Here is a 16,229-nt window from a genome sequence, read left to right as displayed (position 1 = left end):
TGTCGATTATGATGACCCGCCGCCACGATTACCCACTGCCCAACTATGCACGATGACCATCTGCCTGATGATGTTCACCTGTCACACTATTGCCTCAAAATGACAGATCCCCGGCCAGTTGGGGAATGTAAACAAAATGGACAGGGAATCCTGGGTGAAGTTGTCGACCAAATATGTTCATAACCATATTTGATCATTGATGTCACCCAAGATCACTTGCTGCTATGGCCAAATATGGCCAGTTTTATGCTGTTTGCTGAACTGATCTCATGTTTAACCTGAACCTGAAGCTCATCCCTGCAGTTCAGTTTTGTTGTGACATGAAAACTGTAGCATGCTGTAGCCTAATTGCTAGCCCCCCTACTCTCTGTAAAACAAATCTGAAACCAGCATGTTAAGTGGCTGTATTGGTTAACACTATGTTGACTTTAAAAGTAGTAAAAACAGTCAAAAGTCACATGGTAAGAGCACGGAAGTACCTGGTTCACAGGGTAGACAAGGGCTTCCCCAGGCAGCACCTAATGTAGAACAGCACTGTGAACGTAAGGTTGCTCCATTGATGTTGACTTCACATCTTCCATTCACTATATCTTTCCAGCATGTTCCCTTGACAGTTTCTGTGTAATACAACAATAAAAAAAACTTTGTTTCACATTTTAGGCAAGCTATCCTTCCAGTATCTCCCAACAAATTTGCTTGTAAAAGGTTAAGGTGAATGTTAACCCTAAATCTATTTTTCAGCATGTTTGCCATTATGCCTCACTGTGTACAGAGTTCTTAACTAAATTATGTTTTTGCAAATATGTTTCTCACCTGCAAAATCCCCTGCCATTCTTCTCTGTGCACTCCTTGAGTTGGCCGCAAGCCAAACGTGCACGGAAACGCGTGTGAATGCAGGCTTACTAGCAGGATCTCCAAGTAAAAAAACTTTGCAACAGATTCACAAAAATGTTTTGGCTTAGGAATGATGCCAAACATGCTGAACATTAGATTTAAGGTTTACATAAAGTTTTCAGTTTTTTAACATATATAACTTTAAACAAATATTAATTCAATATATTTTTTTCATAGTTAACAAATCTCTTGTTACCAATGCAGATTGTCTTGGTTGTATCCAGTGTACTTCCAGGGGGGCATTCACACACAAAAGATCCTGGGATGTTTTTGCATGCACCATTGATGCAGGGGTTGGACTCACATTCATCGATATCTGAAAAGAAAAATAGAAACAAACTCAGTTTGTATTTTATTTGGATATTAACCATAAGTATCTAAACTAGTTTACATTATACCATTAAAGTAAAACTAGACACCTGAATGACGGTGTTCAGTACCAAATCAAGTTTCCATGTGATGCACAATCCTCGTCAAGTAAACAAAAAAAACAACTTAATTTACTTTCCCTGACTGAGCCAAATTTTCCTTCATTTGTCTCATACACTGCATTGTACTCATACACTGCAAGTGGGCAGTCATGTGTGTAACCAGGTGATGATTGACAAGCTACAGGCTTGTGACTCAGCAGAGAAAATGCTGATAGCCACACCCCCTGCAAGAATTTTTCAGCATACATGAAGGCATCAACTCTGCTCTGAATTCAGAGCAGTGTAATATTGGCAAGTAAATGTTCAGATAGCTTTGTTTTATCTGTTTTAGAAAAGCATTTTCAATGGCTTTGTTCATCACATCTGCATATCAAAATTGCAACATTAACCCATACATTAAATTAATTTGTTGATGATTTATTATGGACATAATTTATTATGTGATATATTTAGATTTATAAGTGAATGCTAATGAATCCGAAGTTATACATGGTAAAATCCATCTTGTTTTGAGTTACCAAACTTTGCAAAAGGAATCAGAGGGCACTTAAGACTATGCTGGTGCAAATATTAATTTAGTCTGTGCTAATATTGCATGTGCAGCACTTGCTGTGACGGACCTAGGGCTGCAGAGATTTATTACAACTTAGAACTTTGCTGTGTGTGTTTTTCTGTTTATTATTATATCTAGAGAGAGAGAATGTCACTATTTGACTTGATTTGAACCATCCAGACTTCCATCTTGTTTGGATACCATCTCTGCTAAACATATTTTTATGAAGGCAGCAGGCAGTCTGGGGTGGGCATTGTTTAGGTTGATGTGATCAAGCTCTCATCTAATTAAGGACATTAATTTCAAAGAGTGTTTGTGCTTAAGGAATTCCAAAGCAGGCACCCGGCTGTCTAGGGGTGGGAACTGTTCAATGTAACACACTGAACTCTTATCTGATTCTGTGAGGTATAAACTCTGTGTGCTTTTCTTCAATAAACCAGTTCATGTTTCCACTCCAAAGTCAGTGCTGCCTGATTCTTGGAGTAAGCCCATGCTATATTCACTTTCTTCTGGTTCCAGCACCCAGGGAACAGCCTTAAGACGGAGATATCCAGTCGGGGTATCAAGGAGTCCGTCACACTCGCACCATGCTGAATTTTGTCAATACTAACTGTATCACATTTACCAGCCCACAAGCAACAGCCATAAACAATCTTATAATAGTGAACATATTTTATAGAGTTTTAAGTAAAATGAGTTACCTTCACAAGTTTTAAGATCAGGTTTATAGACATATCCTTTAGGACAAGTGCAGGTAAAGCTTCCTGGAGTATTCCGACATTGTCCGTTGTCACATAACAGTCTGTTTAATGCACATTCATCAATATCTGAAAAAGAAATGTGAACAAGTAGCTTGGACAAGGCACATATAATTTAGGGAGCACAGCATGGTTTTGTCTGCTAGGTGTTTGCAATCTGCTGAGGAAGATTGTTCCATATATCCTCGTTTATTCCACTGACAATACAGAAGAATATTCATATCTTCTTAGACAGCTGTATAACCATTTGACCACACGTCAGATGAAGTATCACCGACATCTCAGAATGACACAAGTACATGATCTAATACCAATGTACTGTTACAATTCTGCATAAAAATGGGGATGCGCAACTAAAATGATTACAGGAAGAAGTACTTTTGTTGATTCCTATTAGAAAAGACCTCAACTTAGAGGGTGTAAATAAGAATTTCTAAGTTACTGAAACACCATAGATGCATCAGAACTGCATGACTCTCTGCAGCTGTAGTGCGATGCGTTTGACCGCGATTTTACTGCTTTTTTTTGCTTAAAATGGGCTTTCAGGTGCAGTCCAGTGCATTCCATGCGGTTTTGATGCGTTACCTTGCGATCAGGTGTAGCTAAAATGAGGCCAACAGATTTTTTTTTGACTGCATCAGGACGGACTGCACTAGTGTGAACAGAGCACCAGAAATCCCATTGTAAAGCATTGTGACGTGATTTTGATGCAGCTGCCAAACTGAATGTACTGCATCAGTACTGCATCTGGTGTAAACTAGCCCTACATCAGCTCTCAGGTTTTTTACAAGTGTTCTAAAATAGAGATTTCAACTCATGGTGGCATTTAGTACTGCATTGCAACCAAAAAATACGATTTTTCTACTTACTGAAAAATATTTTTCTTGAATTCCATTGAGGGACACAAATACAGTAATTCTTGGACATTTGGGTTATACTGCTATATGCAGGAGGTTTGGACACTGGCAAACTAAAAAATGTTAAGAGAGCCCCTGTATAACCCCACTTCCCATTGTCATGCCTCAGTTTTGTAAGCAAGCAAGCGAACAATATAAAGGGGCAAGGCCTGTGCCAACGCTGTCCAGCATAAGGAGGTATACACCAGTAAATTACAGGTGGAGCACTCAATTTTATCCAGAGATGAGGGTATTGCACATTTAATCAAAGTGCAGTGGAAGTCAGGATAAAAAGACTGACCCTCATAGATATCCTCCTATGGCTTGATGAGCTGTATGTTCCTTAGAACCAGACTCAAAGGTAGGAAAATGGAATCATATTCCTTATTCTGTCTAAACATCTTTAAATAACTCTTATCCCCAGCAGAGTTTGTATGGTTGGTACTACCTGAGACAGTGCTTAAGCACCGCCCCATTAAATCCCAACTTATTTTATGTTATTGGTTTTGCTATTTTGGAAACAGCACAAGGAAAGGGATTTGCATACATAATAGCAAGAAGCAGCTAAGGGCCATGAAGCGAGCTGAACAAGAAACCTCATATTTTGCTACTCCTAGAAGAGATTTAGGGATTTGCTTACTCCTAGAAATATGTTTCAATAACAAGACATAATTGATTAAATTAGTACAAACTTCTCCCTACAAAGCCACAAATCTGTCAGTCATGGCGTTACAGAATCCATTTTGAATCACTTGTTTATATCTAGCTATAGGTACAACAATAGTAGATGAATACATCCACCATATGTGAAGGAGAACAATAATACCATTGCAACTCTTCCCAGTAGTGTCCACCTCGTATCCAGAATTACAAACGCATTTGTAGGTTCCACGAAGGTTTTCACAAATTCCATTAGGACAGATATCAGGATCCAGAGCACATTCATTAATATCTGAAAATAAAATGCACAATACATTAATTAATGATACCATCATATTTGAGTCCTAAAAGGTGCTTACATTTCCTGTTGCATGCAACTGTGAGACAAACAGCATCTAAAATAACAGTGTACAAAGTATATTGAATACAAAATTTAAATATGTATTCCACTTTGCAGCCATCTAAGTTGACAACCCACAAAGTCATTACTACTGGCAAGACTCTGCATCAAGGAATGCTATCTATATACAGTACAATATGTAATTGCATTGTTTGGTCTGACTGGATTCTTTAATTGGTACTCTTTAATTACTTGATTAGGGGCTGTGGAAAAATTGTGCAGTGTGTTTACATGAACTAAACAGTGGCTGGCAAAAAATAAGAACCCAGAAAACAAAAATGGATCCAATTAGCAAAAAGTAACTTAGAGGGTTGTTCACGAAGGAGCAGAAGGATCCAGCCGTAGCTCCGGTCGCCTCCGCCCAGTTGTTTTACTTTGCCCGGGACCTGCTGGAAGATCCTGGCAGGTGTCGGCCAAAAGTAAACGGTTGGGCGGAGCTAGCGGTGATGTCACCGCTATTTCCACCCAAATGTTTATACTTTGTCAGCATCTGTCAGATTTTTCATTTTTTTTTTCCAAAAAGTTTATGTAAACACTAACAATGAAATACTCTTACATTAAGCAGCCTAAGGTGCCAATGCAGCTCCATCATAGATACACTACAATAAGGGAGCATTGACACCCTAGGAGAAAAGGATTATTATATGCAGAATTACCAGGTAACAAAAAGTTCAAAAACCTCTGAAAAAAAAGTAAACAAATGCAGCCACCATATCTAGGGATTGGCAAGCTACAATATATTCCATTTTGTTCTTGGTTTAAATGATAAACTCAAATAAATACTTATTTCCTATGCACCCCAGTTTCTTCTAGTGGCCATAATGTAATGTAGATTGGCATTACTCGCCCAAAACAAATGTTTACAGATATTTGCTGGATAATGGGCCTCCTGGCCATCCATTTTTAAGTTAAGCATATGCAGCTGTGGACAAATTTGTTTGTACACTTCCATGGGGAAATAAACACATTTTCTCTGAAATGATTTTTGATTCAAGAGAATATTTAATTAATAAAACAAATAAAATCAACAAATCTGTCCAGGCCATTTTAGATTACATTTGTCGAAGAAAGAAAGAATTTATCTCTTTTCACACTTTCTTTGCTTTGCTCCAAGACATACCAAAGGTGTGTAGGTATACATGAGGTTTTAATTTATTCACTTTGCAGGAGCATTGAAGAATTATTTCAATAAGCTGCAAGGGTACCAACAAATTTGCCCATGTCTGCATTGAGTCTGCACAGTGAGACAGCAATCCACAACATCAGCATGCTCATTGTAATAGACATTTAATGGCTAAACCCGTAAAGAAACATTGTACAGAGATGATCCTGCACCAGATCCAGTTTAGCTAAAGGAATCTTAGCAACAACATGGTTGTTTTTTTTATGGTGGTGAAGTCTCTACTACTTAGTGTAAGATGACAACAGGACCTACTATCGTACCTTCAGGATGAATTCAGAAAGTCATGTATTCAAGTGGGTTGAATAACAGATATTGTTTTGATTAGGAGTTTCTCCAGTAAAAGGTTACAGCTACAAAGATTGAGCACACTGTTTTCCTTTAAAAATTCATATTTTGCTTTCACATTAACTGAGACCTCAGCACTGAATATAGCCCTCCAGTGTTTTCAGACCCCATTATCTTACAGAAAACCTAATTTTGAGACATTGTAGTAATTGATTATGTGAAATGTTAAGTGTGTAAACATTAATTCAATTAAAGTTTTCCTTTCCTGACCACTACAGGATAAACCTTGGCAGGAAATCATTATACATCCTTTACTTTCCCCCATATACTCATGTACATCTCCCCCTATATATACAGGGTTCTAGGTATGCTTTGGTGTTTCAGAATATTAGTCACACATACCAGTTCCTGTAGATGTTATTCCTGGGCCACTGCTGCAGAGAGCTTGATATTCATCTGAAAACACAGAAAATACCATTGCAGTTTGTTGTTAAGAAAACCAGCAAAAGAATATTTTCTCTAAAAAATAAACTCTTTCAAAATCCCTATCCTTCTGTTAAAGCTTTGTAAATTGAGCCTTGTGTACACTGACCAGTGAAAACAATTTGGCTTACATTGCATACTGTTCAACCATATTATAATTGTTATGGTATTATTATAATACCATTCACTAGTTAACCATATTATAATTGTATATGGCATATGTGATATGGATACAATATTTGTTTTACAACTACGGTACATATTTACGACAAAGGATTCCTAAAACATTATGGGCTATCTAAACAAACTACACCGCAGTAGCTGTTTGCTTTAAGGTGCACTTTGTCTGACTGAAATTTCAAATTGAGCTGTCTGATAAGGCATGAGTAATTGCTTCTTGCTCACTAACTTGTTTGCAGTTTGAGCTATTGAGCTTTGTAAACAATGACCTTTCCAGCCTGAAGTGAATAGCCGAACAGTGTTCGGCTCACTTCACTTCAGATTGGTCATTCACTCGGCTGCCCTCGGCAGCTTTGCTAATAGACCCCTATGTGATAAGAAGATAGAGGAAAACATATGGCAAGGAACCCTCCACTCAACAGCTGCCGAAGAGAAGACTACAAAATATGTATATGCTATAATTTATATTTATCAATTAAAAATATATTTTTAACATGTGAACTATTTTTAGTTTAGGACATAATAAAAAAATATACAATATATTGTATATAAATACACAAGACCCCCAATACATTCTCTTTTTAAGTTTGTAACAGAATAGTAAAGTAGGGTCAGGATTTAGCCCCGGGCTCTGTGAAACCCTGTTCTTATACCACTGTCCACATAATAACAGTTGTGCCTATCACACATACCTCTACTACAGCCTAAGTTTTTATTGCTGTAATAACACACTAAGAAGATCTGAATGTAGCTTGACCAGGGCTGAAACTAAACAAATAAAAAATATACTAAAACCTTGACTACTATAAAATTAAAACCACAATAGTTTTTGGACCATATGCACTACAAAATAACAAATGCTATGGAAGGACCAACTGTCTAGGAAATATGCAGCCACATAATCAAATGTGATTGTGCATCTTCACATTTATTTTGCTCAGAGAAGGCATACATACTGTATATTGAAAAATTCCTCATTGCTAGTGATACCTGATAAAGACTTCATATACTTTCATATATTATTAATCTTTAGGTACTAAGTAGTTTATATACACTGTGGATAAATACAGGCAGCCACTCTTACCTGAAGTCTTGGCAGGGCAGGGTTTACATGGTTCACCAAAAGCAAATTCAGTGCTGGCACAGCAACACTCTGATTTAGTCACTGCTCCCTGCAGTGGTCTGACACACTGACCTCTCTTGTAACCACCATAGCAAGTGCTCCTCATGTGGGTATCTGCAAGATAATGCATGCATTAGTTGTACTTTGGAGGTTGTACTTTGCACATGGACTTCCTTCGCTGATAACGTGAAAACACCCCTAACACCGTCATATAGCACTTGTACCACAAAAACAGCATTGTGCTGAAATGGTATAAAGGTATATAAAAATAAATAACAAAAAAGGGGGAAGTGTGGTAAGCTGGAATTTTCATTTCCTGTCTGCTGAATACGGCAGTAAAATACTGTAGGACTTTAAATGAGGTCAACTATTTTCTTAAATTACAAATCAAAAATGTAAAGAGTATGACAAGTCAGATAGCAAAATGATACATACATTTGCGCTCAGCTATACAGTTCAGCTATCAGTCAGTACAGCAGGTTCCATACACTGGTGCTTGGAATGTAGTTTCCATTTGATAAATACCTGTACATATGATTTGCATCGACAGCACAGGATCCATTTTTTTAGACCTGCTGTCTTGCTTTGAACATTTAATTCCTTAGTGAGCTAATCACATTATTTTATTTATTATCAATTGCCAATTTATGCAGCATTTTACATACTATTCATTCACATCAGTCCCTGCCCACGAGGAGCCTACATTCTAAGGTCCCTATACGCATATACTAGGGAAAATTTAGACAGGAGTCAATTCACCTATCAGCATGTATTTGTAGTGTGGGAGGAAACCGGATTTCCCAGAGGAAGACCATGCAAGCACAGGGAGAACATGTAAACTCCATGCTTCCTGGATTCAAAACGGGGATCTCAGTGCTGCAAGGTAGAAGCGCTAACCACTAAACTAAAATAAACTGTTCTACACCCAGTCTATTTTTTCAATTTATTTGTATTTTATATAACATGTAGTAGACTCACACAAACCTTAGTGCACTTTATCAGAACAGAAGGCATTATTTCAATAATAGGGCATTATTAGTAGGCAAATGCAGCATTATTTGGATGTTTAAGGCACACAGCCAAGTAGGAATCTGCACCTTACACATTGAGCATCAGTGCATGATCAGTTAGATAGGTTCAGGGATTGCAATTACTGCGTGTGCAGACAACTATCCCCACATTATGTATAGATAAGATAATCACAATTGTCATAGTAACAAAATACATGAAACTAACAATTTGCAGAACTATTTTCAATTTGTCATTATTATATAGGAAGTACTATATATATACTTTTAAGTATGACGGATCAAATGTTTACTTACCTACACAAACACGACCATCAAGTCCAACTGCTAGACCAGGGAAGCATTCACATCTAAAAGATCCATCTGTGTTCACACAATGTCCATTCATGCAGATGCCTGGTGTCTCACACTCATCAATATCTGTAGTGACAAGAAGACAGGGACACCAAATTATAGAGAGTTGTTAAAAGAATGGCAATGACTAGTGAACCGAATGTCTATAATAAAAATAACATATTGACTATATTTCAAAATGTATATTAAAGGTAAAACATAAACATTGTCTTTTATATAATTACCTTATTAGTATTGCTTTCAAATTATTTTAAACAAAATATTTTTTTTTTTTTGATGGGCACCATTTGTACTAGGTGTTTGACTCAGAGGGTATTTACTAAATATGCTGAATCCATGTGAAATCTGTTTAAACCTTAGAAGAAAAATCCTTATTCCAAATACTCTTGGAAAAATGTGTAAATGTTACCATAGTACCACTAGTGGCCCACATCCACAATATAGGTGGTGCTTTCAGGAATGGAAAGTAAGAACGGGGCATAGAGCCAAAAGAAGCAAACTGTACTTTCAACCATTAGCATTTTCCCTCCATTAACACCTGCCAAACACTAGAAGGAGTAATCTTATATTAGCTACATATAGGTCAGCATTTTATGGACTACAGTAACTATTCTGAAAAGAATAATGTTACTGATATTGGCTGTATTGGAGGTCAACATGTAAAGCATCTAACAAAATCCTATATTCCTTAGTATACCTTTTTGCTCTTTGCTAGACAGACACAAGCACAAAAGTACACAACAAGCTTAAACACCACAAGAAAACAGAATTAACATAAGAATGATTATAATTTGTCAATGTTACTATGGAGGTTACTAACTGTTTTTATGTGTGTAGCTACAATAAATCATCACAAGTACTGTATAGCAATAAATGATATATACAACGTTACCATGCAAACAAGTAAGGCCACAACACAGAACAAGGCTGTGTAATGTACAACAATCCTGACCTTAAAAGGACAGAATGAGTATGAAACACCTCTATTCCTTTCTTTAATCCCTGGCTTATGGCCATCACACACACTCACAATATCCAAACTGACTCCAACTGTATTTTATAATAAGACAGCAATGCTGCAAAATTACTAGAAATACATGAACATTATTTAAAGTTCTTAAGCATTTATTTACATCATTATATAAATTGGTGTCATTTTATGAAGTATTTATATATTGTGTTATGAAATAAACATTTAAAAAACAAATCAAATATAAAAAATAAGAAATGACTAGGGCCAAAAAAATATTTTCATGTTCAGTTTTTGTTTTTATTCTTAAATATATTTGTTTAATTACTTTTGAATATATAAAAAAGTTAAGACTAAGAAGACTTGTCATTAACGTAGTCTGTTGCAAAGCAGAGGAAAGAGGGGTTGAAGTGTAAAGGTTTCTATGGGTAACTGTTTGCAGGGATAGGGGGCTAAAGATAAAGAGAGCATGACACTTATAAGTTTGTGAACAGAGAGGAAAATGGATATTGAAAGGATGCAGAGAGTGCAGAGAATACAAGGCCAAAGGAAGAGATTAGTTGAGGAGCTGAGAAGTAGCTGAGGTGTTAACATTAACTTGGGATGTTAAAGTCACCAAGGATGATAGTGGGTATTTTGATACCGGTCCCGGAGGTTGATAAATCACATCAATCCTCAGAGAAACTGGGGAAAACAGACAAATAGAGGAAAGGGAGGTGTAGGAAGAGCTTCACACAGATAATTATAATAAACAAACACGGCTTCAATGCTTTTCTCACTCTAACCAAAACAGAATAAGAAAATGTTTCACTAATTATTCTATTAATATATTTCATTAGTACAGCTTGTAAAATTTAGATGTTTATATTTCCTACTGATTCTGGAAGAAGGTGTATAGGTAAGCACCAAATACAACTAAAATCAAGTAAATGTTATGCATTGTTGAACTAACACAAGAGTTTTAGTACATACCTGTGCAAAAGCGTCCATTTGGAGCAAGCTGGAATCCAGGTTTACAGATGCATTTAAAACTTCCATCCTCGTTAATACACATTCCATTAAGGCACATGTTCCTCACACTGCATTCATCCATATCTAGGGAAAAAACATTTTCATATACACTTTGATTAATCAAAATATATTTGAAATAATTATATGTTAAGTACCAAACCTGCAATCTAATAGTTAACACTTATTAACAAATATATTTCTGTCGACTAATAATATTGCAACCATATAAATGAAAATGATTAGCAACTTAGCTAAGGAAAAAGAATACACAGGTCATTTGCGACCAACCAGATTTTAGGAGTGTCAAATGCCATTCTGGGGTAATTTTAATGGTCATAAATCATATTATTCCTAATTTTGGCTAACAAGTATTGAATGGGAATCTGATGTTTGTGGAGACATTATTGGGGATAAGCATTACCACATGTTTCCTGAGAGACCACCAGTAGTTGCTGGTATGTTAGCAGTAATACCAATTAATATGTACAATATGTCATGATTTCATTTTAGTCATGAAAGTAAGAATTTTTTATTTTATTTTGTTCAAGATTGTGGTCAATGTGATAGATAGCTGCATGCAACCTCAGTCCCACAGACTAAGTATTGATGATCTAAGTAGCACATGGACACCCCTTAGGTTTATGGACTTCAGAACTTTCTTTTAATCACTGGAAAAATATAATTCAGAATTCACCAAACTGCTATAACAGCACCTCCATACTTCTCTGTTCCAGTCTCTATCCATTAGCCACCAATGGGAAAAAAATTAAAGCACAAAAGCTGCAGCCATGCAGCACTGATCCATTGGGAAGAACTTACTACAGGTATATACAGTGGCTGTAATGTGCACATGACTTTAAGGAAACTGAACCTCCCTACAGTACAGAGGCCATATGGCTATGTTAAAATCACCACTTTGGACAGATGATCACTTCCAGCTGGACACTCTAAACCTAATTTAATGCTGCCAACAGTTTGTACAGACTTTTCTTGAAATTGTTTTAGCACATGAAAGGCTCACTGGGCATGTTCTCAGCAACCTTTGAAAGATAATATAAAATACATAAAGGCACAACAGATCAAATTATCACATTTAATTGGCTTAGCAATCTCCATTAATTAAAAGATGGATATCTTAAAAACATAAAATAAACATTTCTCTCTCTGTTCTTCATAAAAAAAACTGAATAATATAAAAACACGTAAAAATAAAAGATTATCTTAAACCCCAATTCTCTTTACCAAATCATCAGGGAACTGGTGACTGTACATATAAGAACCTACCAGTCTGGTCATCAATATATCCCAAATATAGCTTAAAACATTAGAGCATCTGCTTGGATACTATGGACATCACCATTAAACTGTATATGAAGATGAGAGTGATCCAGTATCAGCCAATCCTCAAGGATGTATCTTCAGATCCCAACTAAATACTTATTTTTATTAACTGCTATATAGCCTGTTTTCTAGCCATATGTACCATGTAGTTATGGCTGGTGATACTCAGGCCTCAAACAAAAACTGTGTTGTTAAGTCCAGCTTGCTGCATATAACACACAGCTCATCACACAGATCAACATACCAAAATAAAAACTGTCTCCATTGCACCACATAAACCAATCAGATTTACACATTCAACCTTCACCCTTAATTTTCCAATGTATAGATAAATGTGAATTTTTCTATGTGGCACTACAGTTGTTACATGGACGATGTGAAAAAAGGCTTATGATTTCCATACAAGCTTTCTAAACAATTTTAGGCAGTGAGATGTCTGCCCATCCTTTGGGAGAATTGTTCACCTTCTCCCCAACCTAGCTGACAAACAAATTAGCGATCACTTGCTTCAAAGTGAAGGATTTCCTTTAAGGCTAGAATTTTAGTTCTAGATAATAGCAGTCCAAAGGTCAGCACCATGTCACCATCTTAGAAAGTTCTTGTAAATCCTACTATTATGCTGTCAGCACACAATATTTTTCTGAAAACATTGCCTGCATGTTGGAAAACTGCCACTCATCCACCCACATTGTTTTCAGTAACAATATGACTACTTCCTTAATCAAGCACACACTTTCTCCTTGGAAAACGTTGATGAGAACATTGCCTATGTTAAAGAACACCCACTGCTAAATTACACACTTGCTTATGAAAGAAATAAAATAGCAATAAAATTATAAAATAGTTCAGTCCAGGCATATTTACCCTATATTATTAGTATACGATTTACCCTGTAGTTACTAATACTGCATTTTTGAAGGTAGCAGACAATAAATAGAGATAGACAATAGACAATAAAAAGAGACGAACCCTTTGGAGAAAATTAGGCTAATTAAGGTAGCACACTTGTCTATGCAGTTCCTAGAATACCTGGGAGACAGGGTATGTGAGGTATGTGAAGATTTATGTAGAGGGGCTGATAGTATTATACTTCATTATAAGTTAGGTTATTCTTTAACGCTGATTATCGTACCATACATTTAAAAATAGGTTAAACAAGGAAAAGACATTTAATGACAGATTATGAGACGAAAGAAAATTACCTTGACAATTTTTCCCATCAGGTGCCACTTGAAAGCCTGCATTGCACACACAGTGGAAACTGCCATCCGTGTTAACACATCTGCCATTGTTACAGATCCTTCCATTCGCTAAGCACTCATCAATGTCTATAAAAAGGAAAAGAAGTGTAAGTCCCGCCAAATATGTAAGATTTATAGGAAAATTATGTTATGGGGAAATTCGGTATTTGTGATGTGCATCATCAGAGCCACCTTAAAATTGTAAATACTATTCCTAAGAATATAGACAATAAACTCAGTATGAACCTCACAAGAGTATACATATATATATATACAGCAGATCAAAAGACTTATAATACAATAGCATAGAGTGCCCAGAGTTAATCTACTTTGACATTTGCACAACTTTCTGTATTACAACTTTGAGTTATAATGGATTAAATTTAGTGTTGCAAAAATGCTGAGACTAAAGTTGGCTATACCCGGATCCAATTTCCTTTATTTTCTGCTGAATCAGCCAACATTTGATCCATGGGTGGCCCTCCAGCACCGTGCAGCTTCACAAAAATCAATTTATCAATGAACTTTTGACAAAGGAGCCAGGTGGAAAATTGCAATCACTGTTTTCGGACAGCCATGGCCGTTGGCTGTCAAAATGCACTAGCTGGAGGAGGGGATTCCCCCATCCATGCTCTTTAGCATGGATGGTGGAATCAAGTGATTCCCAGACACTGAATGAGAAAAATCTTTAAGTGTATGGCCAGTTTAAGAATGTAAACCTCCAAAAACACTATAGAGATGCTAAAACATAGGGGTTGATTTATTAAAGGCAAATAAGCTGTTCACGTTGCAGGTAAATTATTTTTTAGTGAACACTGTGAAAATTAACTATCCAAAGAATATCCAATCAAGTGCAAGGAACAGTATTTTTGCTTGCACATGATTGGATGGTGGAAGTCAGCAGAGCTTCACCTCATTCACTTAGCTAAGTGAAAATTCCCTTGCAAAGTGAACCGCTTATTTGCCTTAGTAAATCAACCCTATAGAGTCAAGAACATGTTCACAAATGCATCCCCTCCCCCCAACCTGAAAGAGCTAAAGCAATTCTAACAAGCATGGGCAAAAGCTGCAGGATATAAATTTACAAAATAGTAAAGACATACTATAATTCCAGCCATAGGTGCATTTACCAAGTATTGACTCAGGAGGTTGAAAATTTAAAGTGTATTTCCACTTTCACAGCCAAATTGGGATAACACCTACTTTACATTTGTGATATGTCCCCATTCACAGAGCATAAGCTTAACAAAAAAGTACAAAATGCTTCTTGCTGTTTAAATTGCTTTTATTTGGGTTAGGGTTTCCTGGCTTCTTAAGGATTAAAATGTATACTTGCTTCTCCTTGTTTGTAATGTTAGGAGGTTCTGTGAGTGAGAAGGATTGCAACCCTGGCTTCTGCATTTAAATGTTAATGAAGTTATTGAGAGAAAACACAATCCTGAAATTTCAGCCCTAAGCCATTCAGTAATGTCAGATCACCGTGAAGGTGTTCAGAAAACCCTGAAATCAGTCATGTTGCCTGCTGCAAAACATCTTAAAGGTAAGAAATATTTTGTTTTAAAGGAGAACTATGAGGTGAGTGCTTTTCACTCACCTCATAGTTCTAGCCGACCTGTGACAATGAGACTGTCACAGGTCGGCTCAGTAGATCGGGAAGTGAGCGAACACATACCGGGTTCGCTCGCCTCTCGATCCTGTCACGGCTCTCTGCAGTGACAGGGGGAGGGGCTGGATTCCCCTCTCCCCGCTCCGATCTGCCAGCGCTGACTGGCGGAACGGATGGGGGAGGGGGCGGGTACAGCTGGCTCTGCCTCTAGATAGGCAGAGCCAGCTGTCACTCACGCAGCTGGGCGGATCTGGTCATCTAAGTCGGGATCCGCTCCGGCGTCTCAGTATACCGCGAGCTGTAGCTCGCGGTATGCTGAGCTTAGAGTAACGGGAGGACGCTAGTTTGTGTCCTCCCGTTACCCTAAGGAGAACTATGGGGAAAAACACTGACCCCATAGTTCTCCTTTAAAGATTTTTTTGTGTGTGTGAATAGGAAAACATAACAAACATATAGTCGGGTTTTCTAAAATTTGACCGCAAAAGTGTATACATACTTTAAGCAATAAAAGTCTGTTTTTAAAATTTGCTTAACCTTTAAGCTACAATAAATACTTTACACCTTTAAAATGTAAACAATATATTGTGCATATCAATTTCTCTACACACATTAATGGAAGAAACAACCATGTCAGAGTGGCAAGCCTTTTAATCTTATGCAGATGACCATGTCATTCTATTACTCATGTTAGATTTTTCATACCTCTGCATTCTGTCCTAGTAGATGTACTCTGGAATCCAGAATAACACTGACAGATGTATGATCCCTGTGTATTTACACAGTCTGCATGGAGGCAAGGATTTCTTTCACACTCTTCAACATCTATAATTCA

The 16,229-nt window shown here is 36.9% G+C and overlaps 1 protein-coding gene across 2 annotated transcripts in view; it reads right to left on the bottom strand.

Annotated features, from left to right (window-relative positions):
• FBN1 (fibrillin 1) overlaps window positions 1-16,229 on the bottom strand; it is a 210,099-nt gene that overhangs the window by 82,726 nt on the left and 111,144 nt on the right. Inside the window, exons 12-21 of one of the 2 annotated variants that reach the window (XM_018562908.1) lie at window positions 16,100-16,219; window positions 13,753-13,878; window positions 11,171-11,293; window positions 9,172-9,294; window positions 7,808-7,960; window positions 6,463-6,516; window positions 4,359-4,484; window positions 2,580-2,705; window positions 1,091-1,210; window positions 480-617 (exon numbers count right to left, since the gene is read on the bottom strand). In XM_018562908.1, coding sequence (XP_018418410.1) covers window positions 480-617; window positions 1,091-1,210; window positions 2,580-2,705; window positions 4,359-4,484; window positions 6,463-6,516; window positions 7,808-7,960; window positions 9,172-9,294; window positions 11,171-11,293; window positions 13,753-13,878; window positions 16,100-16,219 — 1,209 coding nt within the window. The remainder of the gene's footprint in view (window positions 1-479; window positions 618-1,090; window positions 1,211-2,579; window positions 2,706-4,358; window positions 4,485-6,462; window positions 6,517-7,807; window positions 7,961-9,171; window positions 9,295-11,170; window positions 11,294-13,752; window positions 13,879-16,099; window positions 16,220-16,229) is intronic. The other variant, XM_018562909.1, reaches the window with a different exon arrangement.

The sequence above is a fragment of the Nanorana parkeri genome, unplaced genomic scaffold (genome assembly GCF_000935625.1).
Source record: "Nanorana parkeri isolate BGI_ZX_2015 unplaced genomic scaffold, ASM93562v1 scaffold611, whole genome shotgun sequence".
Lineage (NCBI taxonomy): Eukaryota > Metazoa > Chordata > Amphibia > Anura > Dicroglossidae > Nanorana > Nanorana parkeri.
This window is presented reverse-complemented; position numbering and strand designations above follow the sequence as displayed.